At 38.2% G+C, this 25,198-nt stretch overlaps 1 protein-coding gene across 1 annotated transcript in view; it reads right to left on the reverse strand.

Moving 5' to 3' along the window:
• Nucleotides 1-25,198, reverse strand: part of map2k5 (mitogen-activated protein kinase kinase 5) — a 66,402-nt gene that overhangs the window by 23,753 nt on the left and 17,451 nt on the right. Inside the window, exons 9-17 of the mRNA XM_053492931.1 lie at nt 21,897-21,936; nt 20,637-20,705; nt 18,846-18,927; nt 18,622-18,683; nt 16,098-16,146; nt 14,402-14,475; nt 11,887-11,937; nt 9,241-9,312; nt 7,224-7,253 (exon numbers count right to left, since the gene is read on the reverse strand). Coding sequence (XP_053348906.1) covers nt 7,224-7,253; nt 9,241-9,312; nt 11,887-11,937; nt 14,402-14,475; nt 16,098-16,146; nt 18,622-18,683; nt 18,846-18,927; nt 20,637-20,705; nt 21,897-21,936 — 529 coding nt within the window. The remainder of the gene's footprint in view (nt 1-7,223; nt 7,254-9,240; nt 9,313-11,886; nt 11,938-14,401; nt 14,476-16,097; nt 16,147-18,621; nt 18,684-18,845; nt 18,928-20,636; nt 20,706-21,896; nt 21,937-25,198) is intronic.

The raw sequence follows: 25,198 nt of genomic DNA on the forward strand, positions 1-25,198 counted from the left end.
GTTTTTGACCTAGTTAGTTATAGATTAAAATCACAACAAATGAACATAGCAGATGCGTTTGTGTAACATTTTGCCACACTTTGTATTTACACTCCACATACACTGTATTTATGCAGGTGGCAGTATGGAACTACTTGTTAGTGAGCCACTATTAGACACAAGAGAAAGAGAACAAGGCCGTCACTTTCATGTTATGCATAATATTATTTATATTTCAGAAAAAAATCTCAGGCGCAGTGATCGCGCATACCTTCCTATTTCATCTGCTAGGCTGTGTGGGTCAGGGGATGAGATTGGTGCGTGCTACACCTACAGAGATTTTGAGGAAGACAGCAAACTAAACAGCGATCCACTTCCATGATTGGCTTTCAGTCCGATTTGATCCGTGCCCGAGGACACTGTACTGTGCCTGTGTCCGCTTGAAGGTGGTATCACGCACAGATCCTGAGCCTGAAACGATTGTGTTGACTGATCGAAATGACTTTGGGACAAAGTGTACTCTGAAATGATACCGGGGACCTCATGTGAAAATGCTTTTAGCGTCCCTGGGCCTCTGCATTGGTAATAAGCCATTTTACTGTAACTGTTAAAAAGATTATTCAGTTTGACTGATGTAAAAACATTCATCTTCTTCATTAAGCATTTTATGCTGATCAGGATGCAGGGACCTAAGCACAGACATTCAGATTTCAGCGCAGCCAGTTAACATGAACCCAGAAAACACAGAACCCAGGAAAAAAAAAATTCAGACACGTAAAGCATTTCTACGAAAATTCCTAGAAAAATGATTTTTTGATGTAGAGATTACACTGGGAGCTTCAGTGAGATGTGGTGCACTGCAATATCCAGATTATGTACTATAACCCTGGGGGGAAACGGGGGAGAAAAAAATTTCAGCGGTCGCACCGCGCTCTACGAAGTGGAAAGTACAGAGTCATCAGAGGGCACTAGCAATTTTATGAATAGCCAATATCACAAAGTAATTTGTCATTTCCATAAAACAAAGAATATTCTAAAGTTGATTTGATGCCATCACAAAAGTCAGGTACCAGGTATGGTACCAGATATGTGGATCAATCCAGAATGTAATGCATAGTGCACAATTTGAAACAAATCATTGTGGCCTTGTTTACAAGTTTTCAAGAGCAGACAAGTGACAAACAAAAGGAAGAAGAGATCTCTCCTATTTTAGACCTCAAACTTTTGCAAAAAATAACATTTTCATTATGTGAAATAAAAGCTGATGTCTGTAGGTAAGAACTGTCAGAATGAAATTATTTCATGTCCGTGACAGAACAATAACATGCCAAACAAATGTTCAACATGATCTTAACCACTTAAACAAAGCCAGTTAAACATTTTCTATTAATTCAAGCTGCAAATCAAAGCTTGAGCAAAAAGCAATTTCATACAGTATGTTAAAATGAATATGAAAAAAGAAAGGGGGGAAAAAAAAAAAACCCCGATCCAAAACAGAAACAGCCGGAGAACACAAAAGGCAACAACAAATCAATCAGGGGAAAAAGCGCCGGCGGCTGTATACACATGCCAGCGAGTCTGCAGTCTTCAAAGATTCTCCGAGCGAGCCATCGAGAGACGCCATTAACTCCTGACAAAGAATGCAAATTAATCTCAACATGGGGTGAGACGGAATTAAAGAGTCTTTTATAATCAATGACAAGACAGGATAACGTGCACACATTTGGAAGGATACAGACGTAACACGCGCGATGCAAACGGTTCGCACCAAGTTCGAGTTTTGAGTTTGCAGGCTGAACTCTCGTGTCCTTTTGGACCTTCAAGAATCCCAGCAGGCAAACGAGCATCACATGGGTGACTGTTTGCATACATGAATGTGTGTGTGAAAGAAAGAGGGAGAAAGAAAGTGAGAACACACAGATGCATGGCTTGCTGTAAATGACAGGCCAAGCCTGAGGTAGTACGTGTGTGTGTGTGTGCGCGTGCGTGTGTGTGTGTGTGCACCCACACTGGGCTCTGTGTGCGCCTGTGATGCCTGTAGGTGAAGAGTCTGCAGCACCATATGGAGCTGCGAAAATTAACATCAAGAGCAAAAACGCAGTGGCAGCAGGAGGTCCTGTCTTTCCTTTCACTCTCTCTCGCTTTCCATTCTTGACCCTTTTCTTCTCAACAAATGAAATTTAGAGATGTAAAGAGAGAACTGTGAACAGGGGTGGGGGAGGGGGACACAATGAGAGAGAAAGAAAGAAAGAAGGAAAAGGATATTAGAGGAAGAGGGTGAGTAATAAATTAATGGGGTGTAAAAACACGATGAGCTTCAGTGTAGTGCCTGTGGCACTGTTTGCCAAGAAGAGAAAAGTTCCTACAGATTTAAATCACCATTTCTCTAATCAAACTGTGGATGACGCTGCCCAATGACTGAGCAATGCACTACGATTCTGCTGACATGACACACAGGTCTGACGATATACAGTACACAAACACTTAAGATGAATCAGATCCTTAAATTCCACTTTTAACATTACTTCTAAACTAATTAAGACGAGTTTTATTTTCACTCTCAGGATTTAAAAACAAGTTCGACTCGGAAAAATAAAATGGGTACTGGATCTAGAAATACATTGATTTAGCTGAATCTAAAATACAAGCCTGGGTCAGAGGAAAGCGGGGAAAATGTTGCTCATGGAACAAAGAGATTATTATTTTTGCATTTGTGGATGTGTGCATGAATTACTTTATGTAATAGCACTTGCCATATTACCATGACAATAGACCTTGCTAGAGAGCAGTTTGAAAAAAAAAACACTTACAACTGTGGTCATGCCTCAGGCAACAAGCTTGTGCAACACACACTTTATTTCTCACACCCGTTTGAAAAGGTGTTAATGTGGACTCTATTTACTGACTAAACAGAAGCGCAACCTTCTTAAGCTTAGTCCTAATCACATCTAAAGCTGATGTATGTCTAAATAAATCACATGCATTTTAAGACTCAAGGTCTTGGCACTTGATGTAGCCTCTGAGTGTTTCTTCCTGTTTTCCATGAGCTGCCCTGAGTGGCTGCTCTGGTTTAATATGCTAATTAACCCAACAGGCATGCTGGGAGTAATTTATTGAGCATTAGTCAACATTTCCCTCATTAAAGAGCCCCTACACACTTTCAGGGTTACTTTAGAAAGACAGCTTTAGTGTGTGTGTGTGTGTGTGTGTGTGTGTGTGTGTGTGTGTGTGTGTGTGTGTGTGATTACACATTTTAATATAATGTACAGAGACTAGATGTCTTAACCCACTATTGACAAACTGAAAGCCATGGATTCGTTAGTTAGCTACCTAGTAAGTTAGTTTAGTAATTTAGCTAGTAATGTGGACAAACAGACAGACAGAAAGCCATAACATTACTGACTGGTGAAGTTAGTGAGATGTTATCCCTGAAGTTGATGTGCTAGAAGCAAAAACAAATGGGCAAGCATAAGGATTTAACCGATTTGGACAGGGCCACATTGTTATGGCTAGATGACTGGGTTGGAACAAGTGCAAAACAGCAGGATGTCTGCAGTCCGTAGTGGTCAGGACCTACCAAAAATGGACCAAGCAAGTAAAACTGGTGAATGGGAATCAAGGTCATGGGTGAGCAAGGCTCACTGATGCACGTGATGAGTGAGCACGGGCCCTTGTAGTTCAATCCAACAGAAGAGCCTTTATATCTCAAACTGGAGCTATTATAGCTTAAAAGCTCCTACAATAAGCACGCAAGCATCAAAACTGGACCAAGGAGCAATGGAAGAAGGTGGCCTGGTCTGATGAATTCCATGATCTTTTAAATCATGTGGAATGGTGCTTCTCTCACCTGGGGAAGACAAGGCACCAGGGTGCACTACGGAAAGAAGTCCATCCAGCAGAGGCAGCGTGATATTCTGCTGGGAAACCTTGCATCCTGCCATTCATCTGGATGTTACCTCGACATGCACCACCTACCCAAACATTGTTGCTGATGGAAGTGGTCTCTTTCAGCAGGATTATGTGCTGTGTCACATTGCGATAATGGTTGAAAAATGTTTTGAAAAAAACAAGCACTTGACTCCAAATTCCAGAAGACGATGAAGGTCCCACATTTGCAACAGGATTTAAAGGATCTGCTACTGATGGCAGTGTCCAAGGCTTAAAGGAGGCATCAGGGTAAGAACAGAGGGGGGATGAAGTGATACACCCATCATGTCTATTGCCTACAGTACAAGCCTGCGGAGGCATTGTTATGATCTGGGGTTGCTTCTGTTGACCAGGTCTTGACTCAGCAATGTTATGTGCCGAAAGAATGAGGTCAGCTGACCACCTAAATACAAAATGACCAGTCAAAATAAACAATCCCCCTGTGATGTGCTGGGGAAGGCTTTAGGCAGGGATTACACAAGGCGACTGTAAAAGAAACTCAACATTGTGAGATTACATAAGCTTATTAAAAAGATATGGCTGTAATCAAAGCAAGAAAAGCGATCCAATGTACATTCCTCGACAAACGAAAGATTGCATTGGACTTTAATGAACACATGCCTAGCACCAGATGTGTTAATACAGTACGAGCTCATAACTCTGTGTGTCAGTATAAAGAAACAGTAATAACATGAAGGATGATAAAATGACTGTGCTACTTTCTTATATGCATGGAAACTTTAGGGACAACTTTCATGGTTGTGATTGATGTGATATAAGAAAACAATGGTTAATCAGGATTGAGAACAGAAAACTAAATCTTGGTAGGGTTCATTAAATTACATTTTAAAGTATAGTTTATTAACAAAAACGGATGACAGATTTGGCCTTAAAAATTAAAATACTATAAGCACATGCTCAGAATCTTTACAAGGCAAAGATTTTTATAAAAAAAAAAAAAAAACTTGTTTGTGATGATAAATTACATTGTTTTGAGATTTTCAAACATTAATGAGAAACAACATTTAGACCACACACACTAGGGCTGTCTTTTTATCCCACAATTCAGAGTTGAATAAAGGCTATTTTACACTGCCCCAATAAACTGACATAATGGCTTAAGAATGCAATGACAACAAAAATGGAATGAATTATGAGAAATCACCACATTATTATTGTAGAACAGATGCATTGCTCACTTTTTAAAACATTAACGCCATGTAACATGCTTAATATATATGCATATTTATTAAATAGCGTCAAGCAGGTCTAGACGATCATTTATTAATTTATTTATATCTGCCTTTACAGCGCACAACCACACGCAAGTTGGTGTTTTTTAGGGCAGTGTGAATACAACAGCATATTCTAAATGATGCAGACAAACGTGATATCCTACGATTTCAACGCATTTAAGGCTATGTTATAAATCCTCATATGCTGTTTTAGCACTGAAAACTTTAACTTTAACTTACCAATGGCTAGATGCAGCCGTCTTGTTCTACTGTGCTTAGGGGCATCATATCTTTCGCTATAAAGTTAGAAACGGCCCTGGTTATATCCTTGCTCCTTTTGGAACACCTTTCATAAGGTGTAATGGCTACGAAAGACGACATGAGCGATTTCTGCTTTGGTACAGCCCCAATGCTAGCCCTGCTAGTTGACGGAGTCGCATCGGCCCACATTTTCATGATTTTAGTATGGTCTTTTGGGTGATGCTTTTTTTAGGTAATGGAATAGGTCTTGGTTTTCACAAACCGACGACATATTTTACAGATCGATTTAATCCGTGCCTCGTCATTTTTCAGGTAGCCAAACCACTTCCATATAAGGGAATTCATGCTACCTTTTTTGTCGACAATTTCAACATCTTTGGATAATAACTCGAGGTTAGATTCACTGTCGCTGCTTCCACTCATTGTATTTGTCGTCCTGGTGTCAAGTTTGCTTCTCAAAGTGCAGTAGGAAATTAACTTTGACGTGCACGGCACGAGCAAGCTGCACGCTGATTGCCTGTTGTCGTATTGTTCTGCTGTGTGATTGGCTCTTAGATTAATCCATATCGAGCAGAAAATGTCTAGAGCTTATCATCGTTATTAAAATAAAATAAATCGCGATTCGATATGAAATAGTTTATCGGCGCAGCCTTAGATCATGGATTTAAATAAGGTGCATCAGCAAAAGGCTGTAACCAGGATTGAAATTTTAGTACATTGCAGATGTGTGAAAAATTTAAACATTATACGTTATCTTAGAGATCTTTCTATTTCTAAATACAAAGGAAGGATCAAATACTGTAGAATAAGAGATCCTTTGGGGTAAAAAATAGATAAAATGCGATGGTTGTGTCAGGAAGGGACCCTAGTCTGGCGTAAAAACCTGTGCCAAAGGAAAAGCATGTACAGTACAGTAACTCAAGTACTCAACACCTATGGAAAATGCTTCAAGATGGTTGGAAAACCATTACAGGTGACCTCATAATCTCTTGTGTGATTTCATGTGAGGCTTACTCAATTTAATGCAATTTTATTTGTATAGCACTTTCAACAGTTGTCCTTGTCGCAAAGCAGCTTTACACAATCAAAAGAAATTATGGAAGTTTGTATAAAATGTGAATGTGTATGATTCAAAATAATAAGATTGTCTCTAATGAACAAGACAAGCGCGAAGGTGTCAAGGAAAAAATCCCTGAGATGGCAATAGGAAGGAACCTTTGGAGGAACCAGACTTAACAGGGCACCCATCCTCATTTGGGTTATAACAGAACAGGGATTGATCTGCAGTCATACTGTGTGTTAGGCGGCTGGCTGGTTAATAATAACACCTAATTTCTTCAAGTTAAAATGGAGTCAGTTCGTATTGGAGGCTCAGGTAGACTGTAGGAAATTCTAGTCCTGAACTATCGAGCGACTGCAGTCACGAGTCCTCTGAAAAGCGACTCAGAGAATGCCAAGCGTGTGCAAACTGCCATCAAAGCGAAAGGTGGCGATTTTGTAGAATTGAAAATATTGCGTATTTGTTCTGGCATAACAGTATTAATATAAAATGTTGATAATACAAAAAAAAAAAAAAAAGTGAAGGTGAATTTAAAAAGAAGGTGTGTCCAAATCTTTGACTGTTACTGTACATGTTATTTATATTTTATTAACATGTTTCCCATGCCACTCTAGTTAACTACATTATGAACAGGAATTACACCCCAAACACATAAAACATATACATACTACTGAAAACACTAGTCTGGATACAGTCTGCATACAAGTTACAGATTATTGCATGTCTCGAGAATGAATAGCACAGAGCAAAGAGAAACTTACCTGTGGATAGGGGAAATGGCCAAGAGCAAGCTGTTAAAAGAACAAACAACAATGGGGCAATTAATGCACATCGAATTGAGAAGATCAACACAGATGCACAAACAGACACGTTCCTCCTCACACGTTCTGTCTACCAGAAATCTCTGATAAATGTCTGTCTAAAAACTTATTTACTGTATATAATACCAACAAAGTTGTTTAAATCCCTCTGCTCCCCAATCCATTTATCTCAAACAGCCAGTGCACAACTTGTACACTTTCCCTGCAGCTTGTGTTTCTTCAAAAAATACTGTTTAAAAGGCTTAATGAGCCACTGACTGAGAGACTGAGGCATCCACTGGATTAAAAGGAAAAAAAAAAGAAAGGTTTGAGGACAAGCTGGAGTGCAACACGCGTAAACAATCAGTGGAAGACATTTTATTCCTCACCGAATAGCGAGTGCTAGAAATAAAACCGCAAGACAGAAAGAGAAATTGCAAAAAAGGAGTGAACCTAATTATAAATGAATAACGTAGAACAGGATTTAATGCTTTAAAACGCTAAAGTATTTTGTCTTAATTAATTAAAAAAATATTAAAAAATAAGGACTTTAGTTAATCTGAATATTTTTACATTTATCTTTGTCCTGAATTGGCATAAAAACTGGCTTAAGTTACTGCTATGATTAAACAGTGAAGTTCATTGACTAATTCTTCCTGACCATGAAGCATGAAGTAGCACAACTGACCTCACTGCCCAGGGCATCATCAACAAACAGCCCAGTCAATAAATTTGACAAATGTCTTTTTTCCCTACTCTAAATCAATGACTGTTATAATTGTTAAGATATTCAACAGTATTGACAAATACAGAAAGCCTATTTGTCACAACCACTGAGAGGTGCTGACAAAAACAAATTAATAATCAATAGAGCTGATGTAAACTACTAGCACGGGCAAATTTACTACCCGAATTTAAACGGTAGCTTGTTCGTTAGAAGGAATTCATTTTGACATACATTTACACCGTGTTACAGTCTCAAATAAATTCATGAACGGCGTGAAAACATCGGCTCAAGTGATTGCGATCGCGAGTGAGGCAATGAAACTGAGGTATACAGAACACAGTGCACTGTTTTCTGGCTGAGCGATGAGTAGGGTTTTAGATACACAGCTTTCCTCAAATAGTATCTTAAATTCAATCAGACCCCAGATCAGATTTTTTTGCTTTGAATTGTGACTATGCAAACACATCTGCAATTGATGGGGATTGTGGGGAGTTCCAGTGATGTTAAAGGTGGAAAAGAAAGGCAAAGAAACAGATGGAGACGATGAGTAAAAAGTGGAACTGCGCGAGTGTGTGTATGCGTACGCGTGTGTGTGCACGCATAGGTCTTTACTACAGTCAGTGGGAGATTCTGAGTGTGATCCATGCATAGCTTTAGGCCAACATCTGTTTGGACAGGCTGCCTGCAGGGACTATTAATATCTCTTAGCTAACACACACACACACACACACACATATATATACACACACACACACACACACACACACACATACATACATATACACATACACACAAAAGTTCATAGCAGTAATGGATTGTAACAAATGCTCGTGCACACACAAACACACGTTCAAAACAATCTTAAACTTAACCATGCTGACACACACACACCACAGATGTTTCTATTGTGTAAACTGCCTGAAGTGTGTGTTTGTTGCTTGTATTAAAAGCTTCATGCTTTGAATAAGGATGGGAAAAATAATCAAATTGTAAACATGTCATGTTTCTCACTTTAAAAAGGTTCAGCAATGCTGTGTCAGGAATAATAACTGACAGATCATGCTGTTACAAAGAAGAAGAAGAAAAAATCCATGTCGAGGTGCTGCAATACGACCTGATGTGCAGCAGAGGATTACTGGATTGCATCGGCCAAAATGTTTAATTCTACTTGTATAACAGAAACATTCGGACATCGAGATAATATGGGAGCCAAACTTATTACATACAGAGACCAGGAACAGAAGGCTTTACCTCCATGAATGAGATTCCTAAACTCCATACATCTGAATGAATTCCATATTGTTCCCCTGATATTCGTTCTGGCTGGAAAACACAAATATACACACAACAATATATGAGAACAAGATGTGATCTAATTTGTTGGGTACATACCTCATATCTATTCTGATTGGTTTGTTTTGGTTAAACACGCCATCCACATAGATGATTGTAATGCATTAGATGCTACATAGTTTATTAGCTCTGCTCTACCCAGTTGATCAATAGAGCACTGACAAGCTAAGCTTAATAAAGAGGCCAATAAAGTGCAGTGTTTAAGATCACAAACATTGTATATGCACATAGCGGATATGCACATAGCAGCAGGTTTTCGTGATGGTCCAAGACAAACTGCATAGTGCATAGCAAGGATTGTAACATACGGTAATATATGTTTAGTGGTCCAAATATCAATATATAGATTCGGATTTAAACCAGAATGGGCATGGCATAAACCACAAGGATTTTGGTGGGAATTTTAATTGGATAATTGAAAATGTCAGCAGGGTAAGGAGCCATCAGTGCTAAAGTTCATAATTGGAGTCGTAGCCTAATTTAAATGCATGGTGTAGTAGCTTAATTTACCTGAAAGGAGTAGCAGCCTACCTAATGTAACTGGCTGGACATATAAGCTTATTAAAAACACCTTGATGGCGTAGCAGGCAGATACTAAGGATAAATGAATGAACAGTGGAAAAGTATTGTAGTTGGTCTTTTTTTGCCTCTTAAGCTTTATATCTGAGTGCCCATGTGCCTTTCCTATTTATATTTGTACTGATTAAGAACACATTATCTGATTATTATAAATACGCTTTTTGGCTTTGGTTGCATTTCTAGTGTGTATTTAATGTACATATTATATATCTACAAAGTGCAACTACCTGATAAAATTGCAACTCTGAAAAAAGAATTGTACCCTGAAGGTGCATATTCATTGCATGCTGTATGGTGATTGACGGATTTCTATAAAATTCCTTGTAGTTCTGCGATACGGAGCTGTCAGTGCCCTCTTATGCTCTACATTTACATTTGGCAAACACCTTTATCCAGTGTGACTTACAGAAGGGTCCATCAAGAAATACATTCTGACTAAAAGTGCCATCAGTATAAAACACTGTTTGCTTTTTTAAACATTAATCGGGTAGTTAAAAAAATATCTTTAGATGTTGCTTGAATACTGCCAGATGTTTGAATGATCACAGCTGTCCAGTATAGATTTTTTCTATCGTAAGTATTGAAAACTAGTAAAGTGTGATGTAAAGTGATCTTTCCCCCCCTGCCAATCTTCAGTGCCAGTTGGTGTCAGTATTGCACAAACCGCTCATAAACTTGCGGAAGATAGAAACGGTTTGTAGGGACTATGGTACATTTTTAAGGAATTTGTCAATTTTAAAAACTGACCCAGTGGTTTTATTAACTGAATCGATCAAAAATTATCTTAGATTGCATAACTGATTACATCGAACAGTTCTACTGTCCGACATGCAGAGAACTTTATTTTTACCATGTAGGTGCTAGAACAGAAAGAAGTCTTGAAGCACATCTTCCTTGTTCCCTGAGAGATGGTGGAACCAGTCCAGCGGTGCTAAAAGACTGTAAGGCACTGAGTCTTCTGAGGCAAGTGGGTGCTGGTCTTTTTTTAGTTTTGTGGGGACGCATAACTGTTTTAAATCTCATGTAAGCAGCTGCAGGAACCCAACTGAGAAAGGCCATGCCATGGAACTGCATTCTGGATCAGTTTCAAAAGTGGCACCTTCCAGGAGCTAGTTGAGGTAATCAGGTCTTGAATTGACACGAGACTGAACAAGCACTTGAATGGCCTATTTGAAAAGATATGAATGACACCTTCTTATGTTGTAAAGAAGAAATCATCATGTCCATGGTTACCTCAAGGTTGCACTTAGTGACCGAAGGTGAGTTCATAGGGAGCTTCAGAGAGATCATAAAATCCTGATTCAGGTTGAATCCCCTGGGATGAACCGCAGTTCACTTTTCCTGGGATTAAGTTTTAGCTGATGAGCTGACATCTACTCTAATATGCCATATTGACCTAATTACAAATAGAACAGCTGCAGCCTGCATAAACCCCATTACTGAATGCTGCGTGTCAGACCTCAGGGAGAACAACTGAGAGAGGACATGGTATCATTTAATTTACAAATCATATCCCCTATTCCACACGCGTATCCTGCTGGGTCGCTAATAAACAGCAGAGGGAGAGTAATGTGTGTGTGGTTAGCATCTGCGTTTAACATCGGTGACCCTTTTGAAAGCTGTGAACCACTGAAACCTTTTCAAACAAGAACTTTATCTATGAGGTGACTTCACTGAGCCGCACTAAGATTACTGCAACCCAGTTACAGCAACTCAATGCTGCTATGTGAATAAAGAGATTCCTTAAATGTCACGGGCTTAAAGGACGGCTCTTTGCAGAACTATGAATGCTTGAACTGCACATTTCATCTCTCAAGGTCCCCATTTAAAGTCCAGTCCGGGTAAAACTCGCCAATTTGACATGATACCTGGAGGATTCATTTTACGGCTGATTTTACTCAGTGACTTGCTTAAAAGGTTATACTACTGAAAGAGAATTCAGTTCTTCGTTGTGAGCTCGCTTACCGCCATGTATGCGTTGGTTCCAACGTAGGTTTTGGCGATAGAGTTTACCAGCTGCAGAGGAGAGCAAAAACACAGCAATTGTGTTAAAAAAGATAATATAATTTAAAAAATCAGACTCTTAGTTTTGCTAATGTTAAAGATCGACAAAAGATTCAACTTTGTACATGAACCGAGACTACACGTCTGTTTAATTGCTTTATCCATTATAATTCTCAATCTCAATATGTGTGACCCTAAATCATAACTGTATAAACCGTCTAATGAAGTAACAGAGTGCAAACACCAAAAACAAAAGAGAGAGAGAGAAAAAAAAAGAAGGAAAGAAAAAAAGGAAAACCGAGACAGTATGTGATAGAAATGGAAACCTAACACAGTGAATTATCTTTTGTATGATTTTGGTAAGATGTACTCCTTTCTCTTTCTTTCGTTTACAAACATACATGTATGCACATCAACACCTCAACTATAGGTCAGGCGCACGCTAGATGAATACTAATTAAAGGCAGAGTGTGTGGATTTAATTGTTAGGCCTGTGTGATGGTTTGAGATGGGGTAGGAGATGTTGTTATTGTCACCACACACACGCGCACACTAAATTTAAATGCACCCCCGGTCAGTGTGGTAATTAGAGAGCTGAGAGACACATGACTGATGAAGATGGGGTTAGAGTGTGAAGTGACTGATCCCCAATGGGAACACAGGACTGACAGGCAACAATGAAAGAAGAGAATGAAGAGATCACACTGGATAGGACAATGCATATCTGATTGGAATGTGCCTGAAAATGGGCTTTCACTCTTCCTTTCTCTCTCTCTCTCTCTCTCTCTCTCACACACACAAACACCAACACACACACACACACACACACACACACACACACACACACACACACGAATATTGCGCAACTGTTTTGTAATGTAATTTAATATCTGAAAGCCTTTTTGTTTTAATTTTAAGGATTAGAGCTTACAGGTCATGAAAATAAAAAATTCTGTATCTCGAAACATCTCAAAAGATTACTTCCTAAGATCAAACAAAAAAAGAATTTACAATACAGAAATGTCTAATTTCTGAAATATACGTTCATTTATGAACTCAACACTTGGTCGTGACTCCTTTAGCATCATCCACTGCATCAGTAAAGCATGACCTGAAGGCGATCAACCTGTGGCAATGCTGAGGCTTTATTGAAGACGAGGATATTTTGATAGCAGTCTTAAGATTCTCTATCTGGTTCAGGTCGGGCACGTTCAGGCTGGCCAGTAGAGCACAGTGATATCAAAACCAATAAAGTGCTATAAAATCTCCCGGTAGATGGTTGCATTGACTTTCCACTTACATTTACATTTAGGCATTTGGCAGACGCTCTTATTCAGAGCGACTTACATTTTTATTACATTATACACCTGAGCAGTTGAGGGTTAAGGGCCTTGCTCAAGGGCCCAACAGTGGCAACTTGGTGGTTGTGGGGTTTAAACCTAGGACCTTCCGAACTGTAGTGCAATGCCTTGACCAATGAGCTACCCCCTGGCCCACTTGATGGAACAGAGTAAACCAAGGCACCCCAAAAACAGAAGACATTGCACAACAAATCATTCCTGACTGTGGAAACATCACACTGGACTTCAAGCAACTTGCATTCTATGTCTCTCCACTGAACATCCAGAACCTAAACCCTTGATTTCCAAATGATACTCAGAATACACTAGTTGTAGCCCATTTTTATAAATGGTGGCTCTTGATATCACTCTCACTCACCCCAGCCTCTATTACTTGCAAGCTTTCCCAAGGTCTGGAATGTGTTTTGCTTCTTCTTGGTGCGTCTATGGCACCACGGTTCCTTCCATATTTGTCCCATCCAGTCAACTTCCTATTAATATGCTTTAATACAGCTCTGTGCCAACAGCCAGCCATTTCAGCAATTAACTTCCGTGGCTTTCCCTTTTTGTGGAAGGTGTCGATGATCATCTTCTGGACAGCTGTGAACTCAGCAATCTTTCCTCTGATTGTAGTTGCTTGTACCGAACGAATCCGAGAGATATGCAGTATTTGCAGTACTGTGAGAAAGTATTTGCTTGATGTATTTATTTATGCATATTTGTCACACTTGATGAATTCAGATCATCAAACTAATTTTAATATCACACAAAAATAACCCCAGTAAATAAAGAACGCTGTTTTTAAAAGCTGCCCAACCCTACCTGGTGCTATGCAAAGAAAAACAAAAATCAGGAAGGCGCAAACACTTTTTCACGGCACCGTATCCTGTATAAAATAGTAATTTACTCAAACTCGGAATGAAACATTCATGGATTCTTGATTTTCATATTCATGAAATTTTTAACCAACAACAACAAAAAAAGGCTTGAAATATTTCACTTTACTTGTAATAAATCTAGAATATATCTGTTTCATGTTCTAAAATAAATTATAGGAAAAAGAGTCTCCAATATTGTGATTTTTAAAATGCACTGCATATGTAAAGAAACACTGCAAACAAAACAGCAGGACATACTTGTGTACTGACTCCAAAGTCACACAGTTTTACTTGGCCACTGGTGTTCACAAGCATGTTGGAAGGCTTCACATCTGCAAAGAAGCCAGACAGTTTTACTCATTAAGTTTCCTTTAAAAAAAAATAATAATAAAAGAAATAAAAACTAAAAAAAAGGAGATGTCTAGTAGTAAGGTGACTCACCGAGGGATGTGCAAAGACATTAAACTACACGGTTATACCCTAAAATCCCTATTTGTCTTTTCATTAGGCATACTATCCATATAAAAATTCATGCATATTAAATATTAAAAAGAAAAGCTTCATCTGGAAATAATTTGATGCAGAGAACATCACTTTCATGTTGTGCGCACACATGTGGGAGTTATTATAATTTTATGAGGAACAGGCCAAAGGACAAAGACATAATACTTTTTTAATATATATAATAATACTTCAGGGTCCATATTTATAAAGCTTCTTTAGCCTAAAAGTTGCTTCGAGTGACAAAATTCGTAGAATTATGACTTTTTTTTTCTTTTTTTTCATTTCCCCTAAATTTAGGATTTCCCCTTAAATAGACTGTCCTGCAATCAGGTAAACTGGTAAAAGCTGAGCCATTTTGCTCTTATCAATCTGAAATGGTTTACAGGTAATAAAATCAGTATGGCAAATAAATGTAAGAACTTAAATATAGTAACCACTGCGTGGAAATTTGTTGCTTCAAAAAGAGACACATTTTTAACATTTGGCTGTTTAATTATCTTTAAGAAACTTTGCATAAAGTAGCCTGTAGTCATGATTATACAACTTCTTTATATACAAACATTATAATTTTGTTTCATATTATAATATGTTCTATTTTCACAAAGAGGGCATTTCAAAACCTTTACAGAGGTCAGAGGTTATATTTTATTAACCAATCACAGTCCTTGAATTGCTGCAACATCCCTAGCAACTGGGTCAATCATACCTCCTCAGTAAGATAAAGGTATTTGTACTTTCTTTACTCAGAGTTGCTCTGAGAGGTTTCCTAAATCAATTTTAATCTAGGACTTCCAGCTAGGACCATTTGTGCTAAGATAGGAGCTCTCTGAGAGAATTCTAAGATGCTTTGGGAATACTGGTCCAGGTACCTACGGTTTACCAATTTTACACCAGATACTTTCTACACCAATCCCTGCTTCCACATTAATTTCTGTTACTGATGTACCTAATATACAACGTAGTGATCTGTATTGACATAAATATAACCCTGTATTATATATTTGATCGCATCATGTTTATTAATCCTCTCAAACTGTCTGGCTGTTAAAACTTTCAGGAAGTTTGAACTTTTAACCAGTGTCAGAGTCTGTGCTGAAGCAGCAGGGCTACAGGCTGAAATATTGAGCTGCCATTCAGTAAAGACGACATCATTTAGTAAAGCTTTTGCTCAGCGTTTAATAGTTCTGTTCATCACTTCTCTATACTACAGGCGTATCAGAGATCTCAATACACAGGCGTGACAAAACATGTGCCATCATCAACAGGAAAGTTTAATTGCAGTGGAGAAAGAGAAAAAAGCGCCATTAAGTATTTGAAACTTTACAATTTAAAAAGAAACAGTATTACAATTTAAAAAGACTCTCAAAAGGAGTCTACCACAATTCAACTATTGCTAGACAACACAAATGCTCTACAGGTTTGTTAGTACAGCTGAAGCTCTTTTGCTCACCTCTGTGTAAAATCTTCAGGCTCCACAAATATGTCAATCCTTTCACCACCTACACAAACATTTAGAGCCACAATTTTAGCACATTTTATAAACTTTATAAAACGTTTCTTTTGGATTGATCGAAGTATATAAATAATTTTAGATAACAGAATAAACAAAAAAATGTATAACAGGCAGATTATTTTGTCACAACACTTAACACCCTATCAAGTTTCTATATCGGTACATTCACATTACAAGCCGCGTGGCTCAACTCAAGATTTTTTTGGTCAGATCAGATTTGCATGTCATGACGGGTCACATTCATAATTACAAATGATTTTTTTCTGACTCTAATGTGGACTCGTCTGTCATCCGAAACGGCACGAATTTGCAACTCGATACGTCTTTGCTTGTGCCATCTGGGTTAAAACATGTCATGTCATGAGTCTGAGCGACCACTCATTCATTTCAAACAATAAATGCGATTTTAGCAAAAATATGACTGGGAATTTGCTCTGGAGAATAGCAAGATGTTAGTCTGCTTTTTTTGTTACAGTCCAGAAGAGGAGAAGCCAGATGCCGCGCTTTAGCTGTTTTAGCAGCTGTTGCTAGCCCTCCTTAGAAATCTGCACCCTACTGGTGCTGACTGATGTCACTGAGCGTCCTATGTACTGTTAATATTTTCTAAATTAAGTCGCAAGACCAGATACATATTGGATATGTATCCGATCTAGGACCCCATATGAAAGTGACATTGAAAGATCGTCAGATTTGTGCTTTAAGGTGGCCCTAAAACATAAAAAAAATAAAATAAAATTACATCTGTGTCACAATATATTGAGCAACTTCAGGCTTGTTAATGTAAATGTTGTCTTTGCAAATTCAAGCAATGCAACTATTAAAAGTGCACATGGATGTTTCAGTAAGGGCAATAAAAATAATGACATAGACGTAAAAAATAATAATACAGTGGTGTGAAAAACTATTTGCCCCCTTCCTGATTTCTTATTCTTTTGCATGTTTGTCACACTTAAATGTTTCTGCTCATCAAAAACCATTAACTATTAGTCAAAGATAACATAATTGAACACAAAATGCAGTTTTTAAATGAAGGTTTACGTTATTAAGGCAGGAAAAAAAACTTCAAATCTACATGGCCCTGTGTGAAAAAGTGATTGCCCCCTTGTTAAAAAATAACTTAACTGTGGTTTATCACACCTGAGTTCAATTTCTGTAGTCACCCCCAGGCCTGATTACTGCCACACCTGTTTCAATCAAGAAATCACTTAAATAGGAGCTACCTGACACAGAGAAGTAGACCAAAAGCACCCCAAAAGCTAGACATCATGCCAAAATCCAAAGAAATTCAGGAACAAATGAGAACAAAAGTAACTGAGATCTATCAGTCTGGTAAAGGTTATAAAGCCATTTCTAAAGCTTTGGGACTCCAGCGAACCACAGTGAGAGCTATTATCCACAAATGGCAAAAACATGGAACAGTGGTGAACCTTCCCAGGAGTGGCCGGCCGACCAAAATTACCCCAAGAGCGCAGAGACAACTCATCCGAGAGGCCACAAAAGACGTGTTCAGAACTCCACCATAAGAAAGAGACTGGGCAAAAACGGCCTGCATGGCAGATTTCCAAGGCGCAAACCACTTTTAAGCAAAAAGAACATTAAGGCTCTTCTCAATTTTGCTAAAAAACATCTCAGTGATTGCCAAGACTTTTGGGAAAATAACTTGTGGACAGACGAGACAAAAGCTGAACTTTTTGGAAGGTGCGTGTCCCGTTACATCTGGCGTAAAAGTAACAGCATTTCAGAAAAAGAACATCATACCAACAGTAAAATATGGTGGTGGTAGTGTGATGGTCTGGGGTTGTTTTGCTGCTTCAGGACCTGGAAGGCTTGCTGTGATAGATGGAACCATGAATTCTACTGTCTACCAAAAAATTCTGAAGGAGAATGTCCGGCCATCTGTTCGTCAACTCAAGCTGAAGCGATCTTGGGTGCTGCAGCAGGAAAATGACCCAAAACACACCAGCAAATCCACCTCTGAATGGCTGAAGAAAAACAAAATAAAGACTTTGGAGTGGCCTAGTCAAAGTCCTGACCTGAATCCTATTGAGATGTTGTGGCATGACCTTAAAAAGGCGGTTCATGCTAGAAAACCCTCAAATAAAGCTGAATTACAACAATTCTGCAAAGATGAGTGGGCCAAAATTCCTCCAGAGCGCTGTAAAAGACTCGTTGCAAGTTATCGCAAACGCTTGATTGCAGTTATTGCTGCTAAGGGTGGCCCAATCAGTTATTAGGTTCAGGGGGCAATTACTTTTTCACACAGGGCCATGTAGGTTTGGATTTTTTTTCTCCCTAAATAATAAAAACCATCATTTAAAAACTGCATTTTGTGTTTACTTGTGTCATCTTTGACTAATAGTTAAATGTGTTTGATGATCAGAAACATTTTGTGTGACAAACATGCAAAAGAATAAGAAATCAGGAAGGGGGCAAATAGTTTTTCACACCACTGTAGACTCACTGCCACAGCAATCCGGCCCAGGACGTGCTCTGGAATCTTCCTGTAAACATCAAGAGACCCACCTACAAAAACATGCATACAGTAAAAACAAGTCTCATTCACATACGGAATGCAGTAATAATTGACTAAATTAGTCAAAATAAAAAAGTAAAAATATAAACAAATCTACATGTAGATTATTGTCAACGTACACACATTCTACCCACTGATTAAATGGAACTCACCATCCATAAACTCCGTGCATATAGATATTCGGTTCTCCACAAAGAAAGCACTGTAGAACTTTATAATGTATGGCGAGTCACACTATAAACCAAAAAAAAATGAATCAGATGAGGAGAAACCCTAGTTATCAGACATTGAAAAGATTTGCAAAGCTTACTGCAGAAATATTGAGAAAGAAAAATATATATACAGTCCCCTCTAAAAGTACTGGAACAGCAAGGGATATTTTATTTTGCACATTGAAGACATTTTAGTTTGAGACATTAAGAGATGAACAAGTGTCAACAGATGAGAATTTCTGTGCTTTTGTTTCCTGATATTTAAACATCTAGATTTGTTGGAACATGACATCATTGGTTTGAATCCACTAATTTAATCTTAATCTTAGCAAGTGAAATCAAATCTAGCCAAACCCAGCTATAATATCTTAAAATAAGACTACAACAAACTAAATAGAAGATTATTTAACTCATTTCCAGTCAAATGTAAGTAAAATTTCAAGCAAAAGAAATGTTCTATTGGCAGATCATTTTGTGACCTTTAAAATTAAGCAAAACTATCTGCCAATAAGACATTTTTTGCTTAAAATTCTAGTAACATTAGACTAAATATAACCGTAATAATCTTATCTTAATCTTGGTTTGTTGTAATCTTATTTTAAGAAAGTATAAATGGGTTTGCCTATATTCAAGAACATTTCACTTGCTATGATGCTAAGATTTTTTTTTGTGGCATTTTGAAATACACTATATTGCCAAAAGCATTCGCTCGCCTGCCTTCACATATTAACTTAATTCAAATTCTTAATCCATAGGGTTTAATATGATGTTGGCAGCTATAACAGCTTCAACACTAAAAAGTGCAATTGGGGGGTCAGACACTGACGTTGGATGAGAAGGCCTGGCTCGCAGTCTCCGCTCCAATTCATCGGTTTCCATCAGGAACACAAAGGGGCCATCCCCAAACTGTTCCCACAAAGCATGAAATTCTCCAAAATGTCTTTGTATGCTGAAGCATTGGGACTTTCTTTCATTCTACTTGGCCAACATCAGTGTCTGACCTTACAAATGTGCTTCTGGAAAAATGGTAAAAAAAATTCCCATGAACACAATTGTAAACCTTGTGGAAAGCCTTCCCAGAAGAGTTGAAGCTGCTATATCTGCAAAAATATCATATAGAACATTATGGATTAAGAACTGGACGTTAATCAAGTTCATTTGCAAGTTAAGATGAAAATAATGACTGGTGTACCAACAACCAGACATCAGTCAGCCAAGGAAAATAGTGAAACATTGTAACAAAAGTTACATTGTGAAATTACAATTACACATTGAAATTCGCAAAGCTGAGCGCCGAAATCTCTAGAACCTAGATTAATCTCTACTAAAGTGATGTCAATGATGAGCACATGGGTCAGCTTTACTAGTAATAAGTTATTATAAACTAAAAATGCATTTCACCTTCTGAAGGGAAGATTGAAGGGAGAAAACATACAACAACTGCATAAAGCTGCAGTGCTAGCCTGGAAAAGCATTACAAAAGAAGAATGCAACGGTTCATTGCCTGCCATGACATTACTGTAGATTGCTGGCTTGATGCAGTTATTATAATTAAAGGAAATGCAACTAAATAAAAAAATATATTTTCTTCAAATTACTTTCTAAAACAATTGGGTGGTCTACCTCCAAACATGCCACGTTCCAAGTGGTTTAAGTAATCTGTTTTGTTACGCTGTTCCAATACTTTTGGTAAGGAATGTATGAATATGATGTAGAGAAAACAATTCTGACCTTGTAAAGGATCTCCAGCTCAGACATGATCTGTTTCTGAAGTTCCACTGTGATGTCAAGAGGAATGACCTACAATAACAAATACTACATCAGCTTCTTTATAAAAAGTCTAATGCAAATACTCTGTCTTAACAATCTCAACATTCAGCTGTTGTATGGAATTAGAGTGCTGAAAACATCGTAAACACAAACCCAACTGAAATAAATGGTGGGAAAATAAATGGTGGGAAAGCCACAGATGAACAGTCTGTAGTTTAACACCAAAACTGAAGTGTATCTATTGGTCGCTATCTCTCCCGCTCGATCACTTTCTCGCTCCCTCTTCCTTGGCTCAACAGAGTGGAAAAACACATGTAATGTAGACTTAGATTAGCTAAAATGCTTCTTTAGTTAAGGTTAGATCAGCATCCTCCCATTGAAATAATTTATTACAGGTAAGGCAGTAAGGCTGAGGCCGTGCTGTTACCCCTCAGTGGAGAGAGATCATTTACGGGAGCTAGGCATGCCTGCAACACCAGCATGCAACACAGCAGAGAACTGGGCCATGCCGGCCAAAGATCAAAGTACATGGCAAAAGAATAGAGAGAGAGAGAGAGAGAGAGAGAGAGAGAGAGAGAACATAGCATTAAGACAGGAGATGAGGGGAGCGAGGGATAGAGAGAAGGGGGTATAGACAGAAACAGTCGGGGAGACAGACTGACAAAAAGAGAAAGGGACAGGGACAGAGAGACAATGGCAGTGAGAGAAAAGAGAAAGAGAGGCAGATAAACAAAAAGTTAGAAATTAAAAGTGAGAAAAAAGAAAGAGGGGGACTGACAAAAAAAAAAACATAGATACTGGGAAAAACAAGGACAGATAGTGGGAGACAGACATAAAAAATAAGAAAAAGAAAGTGACACACAAACCCAAAAAAGACTAAGAAAAACACAGGAATAAAAACATCAACAGACAGGCATAAACAGAGAGGGGAAGGGGGGCGGGGAGAAAGTAGAGAAGGTTCGAGACAATCAGGGTCACAGGGCCTTCAGTAAGCTTCACTTTAGCTGTCGAGTGATGGACTGCTACATTTACTCCTCCTGCCCTCCAATTAGTATGCCACTATTAACACCAGGTTAAGTCATTTATCATTATCTGCCATGAATTACTCTATAAACACACACACCAAATTAAACACCCACTCCTGAACCACTACAACCAACATTCTTCCGTTATGATTTTACACACATAAAATAAAATGTAGACAGGCAAGTCTCTTCTTACCTTCACTGCTAGAACCCTCTTCCCCACGAGATGGTATGCTCTGTTTAAATAAAAGTGAGGGTCACAGTTTTCCACTGGTCTGTTTGACAGCTAATTCATTAATATGAAAACGGATAACAATTGTACATAAATAAACCAGTAAATCAATCCCACATACCAAAATTTTTATTTATTTATAAGTAAAGAAAACATTCACTGGTGTATTGTTAATGGCATTTGTTTTATAAAACTTACAACTACAAGATAATCTAATATGAAATTGTCAAAAACTTAAGCTTTGTTCATGCACTCAGATGATAATCTAATTACTCAGCGGATATAAGAAGAAGTCAATCCTTTGTAAGGAACACATTTCAACCTTACAGAGAAGGTTTTTTTTTTAAATATAACTTTTTTAATTATGCTGCATGCTTTCTGGTCATTTTGTTCACCAGACAGGGACAACTTGGCTTACCATATCACAAATACAGATAATTCCAATTACACAATGTATGAAGGAGATGGACTGTGATCGACCCACATGTTTTAGAGACGGAAAACAAAGATAAACATACAGTGTAGATAGGAAGTACATATATCATTTTGTCCACTGTCTCTTCTTTCCTCTCTAACAGAATTAGAACATGCTCACAAACGTATGCTATTATGTGAGTGATTAATGTGGAAAAGATGGCTGATCTAGGTTCTGCCCCAGACACCTCGTAAATGCCACAGCCCTTTAATTAATGACACTTCTATGTGACGGGCCGGGTAACGTGCCTCATTTAGACCAGGGACATTCAATCCAGCTTGACCCGTCAGCACAGAGAGGGTAGACGTTACCTTGAAAGACTCCACCACATCTCCAGACGTGCACTCATGAACTTGTTTATTGGGGACACATGCCATTTGAAAGCTATGATAGAGCCAATTCCAGGAAATTACACTCATCTATATCCAAATGAAGACAAGCCAAGTCCCAAACTGATGCCTGAAAATTATGCAGAAAAATTATTCTTCTATATAATTTGTGATTTTTGTATAATTTGCGTAAAGCATCTTGGCATAGTTTCCCTTGTAGGTGCAATTAAATGTATTTTAAAATTTGGCATAAGGGAAACCAATATGGGAAATATTCCAGGAGCAAAGGAAATGCACTGAATTAATAAATAGGAAATGACGTGGCTGGAATCATTTATGCATATTAAAGTTGAAATACGGTCATGTCCTAATTCCAAACGACACAACAAAGGATAATGTCACATTACACCTTACACAGTTATTCCATATTAAGTAACAAATAATAAGATTTTGCTCGCTTGCTCTAGATCTAGGCTCCGTCCTTGACCTCTGTCAGGCACCCAATTGGACGAATGATTGAAGGCTGACAGGTCTGAGGTCAGGGTAACGAAACCGTAGCGACAGTTGGGAACTGGTCCTGACCGCGGTAAACGTGTCTCTATGCCGTGTGTTATTTAAACTTCAGAGCCTGCTGTAATGAAAGCTCCGTCATGTACTATTCATGGGCCTCTCAATGCCAGCCATCCGAACACACACACACAGGTTTGGGTTACAGAAAGCACCAGACCATACACTCTCTCCAGCTCTGACTCTCTTGCTCACCTGAGATGACCCATGGCCAGGTGCTGACCTCAGACAGAGAAAGAGCAAAAGAGTAAGAAAAAAGGTGGTGGGGGATAGCACAATGTAGAAGGAGAGACAGAGGGCATGATGATGAAGAATGAGGAATGAGGTCTACACACAAATATCGTCTACACACAAATATCTTGCCTAAAAAGTTAATTTAAAAAAATGTGAATTTTGCATCTAATTTTCTATCTCCCGTTGGTTCCTGGATTATATAAAGGTCCCATATTTCCCTAAACATAGCATAAGATTTTCAGTAAGCAGAGATTGATTAAATTAATTCTTTTAATTTTAAACAGAAATTAATTAAATTTAATGAAAATTTCTTTATTAAATACTATACTGTATTAAAACATAACCAAATCACTGGGGCATATTCCAGTGTTACTAATGCCACTGCTGTACTATACTGTGGTGTGTGTATGTATTTAGCATTTCTATCATCTTAATAAAATCAATTTTATTTTATTTCGACATTGAAAATGTTTTTTTGACCAACACAACTGATGTTCAAAAGTTAGTACTACCTCTTTTAATTCTTTGTGTTTTTGTGCGAAAAGATAATAAAAAAAATTATCTGATCATAACAGATCTTGGTATTGGCAAATACAACCTACAACCGCTATTACTTATTTAACAAAAATGAAACCAAAGAGAAATCTTAATCTCCCCTTAATGTTTTCACAGGATTTAATAGGGTAAGTTGCAGCCAGGTGTAGCCAGGTGCTGCTAAAAGTTAACCCTTGATTAAATGATCATTGGCAGATGTGCAGACCTCTATAAAAGCAGACGTTTTGGCAGTTTGCTGGTCTGGAGCATTTAGGAATTTGTTAACACAATGCCAAGAGAAAAAGACATAAGCAATGGTCTGAGACGAGAAACTGTTGCTCCACAGCAATCTGGAAAGGGTTATAAAACTATTAACAAATAATTTGGAGTTCAGTGTTGTACAGTGAGAAAAATATAAAGCAGAAAATAGAAGCAGAAAGCATTCAAGACAGCTGCCAATCTTCCCAAGAATAGACATCCCAGCTTATTTGGCCCAAGGTCAGACCGTGCAATGCTCAGAGAAATCCAAAACCTACAAGAGTTACATCTCAATGCCTACAGGTCCCACTGAGACTGTTAAATGTTAAAATTCATGACAGCACAATTAGAAGAAGACTGAACAAGTACAGTTTGCTTGGAAGGGTTGCCAGCAGAAAGCCTCCTCTGTCTAAAAAGAATATGGCGGCATGGCTGAGGTTCATAAAACTGCATCTAAACAAAGTACAAGTCTTCTGGAACAATGTCCTCTGGACTGATGAGACCAAAGTGGAGCTGTGTGGCCTAAATGCCCTAGGCAATGTTTGGGGGAAATCAAACACTTTTGAGCAGAAACAGTTCATACGCACCGACAATTTCTCTGGTGGAAGGATGATGATTTGGACTTGTTTTATCAGCCACATGACCTGGGCACCTTGCAGTCAATAACTGCTGTTGTACCAGAGTTACACTAAATTCCAGTAGTCTATAAATAAATGTGACGCTGACAGCTAAAGCTTGATCAAAGCTGGACAGGACAATGATCCAAAACTCACCAGTAAAACTAGATCAGAATGGCTAAAAAAAAATAAAAGAATCAAGGTTTTGGAATGACTTAGATAAGTTCAGATCTCAACCAACCTAAAATGCTT

The sequence above is a fragment of the Clarias gariepinus genome, chromosome 3 (genome assembly GCF_024256425.1).
Source record: "Clarias gariepinus isolate MV-2021 ecotype Netherlands chromosome 3, CGAR_prim_01v2, whole genome shotgun sequence".
Classification (NCBI taxonomy): Eukaryota; Metazoa; Chordata; class Actinopteri; order Siluriformes; family Clariidae; genus Clarias; species Clarias gariepinus.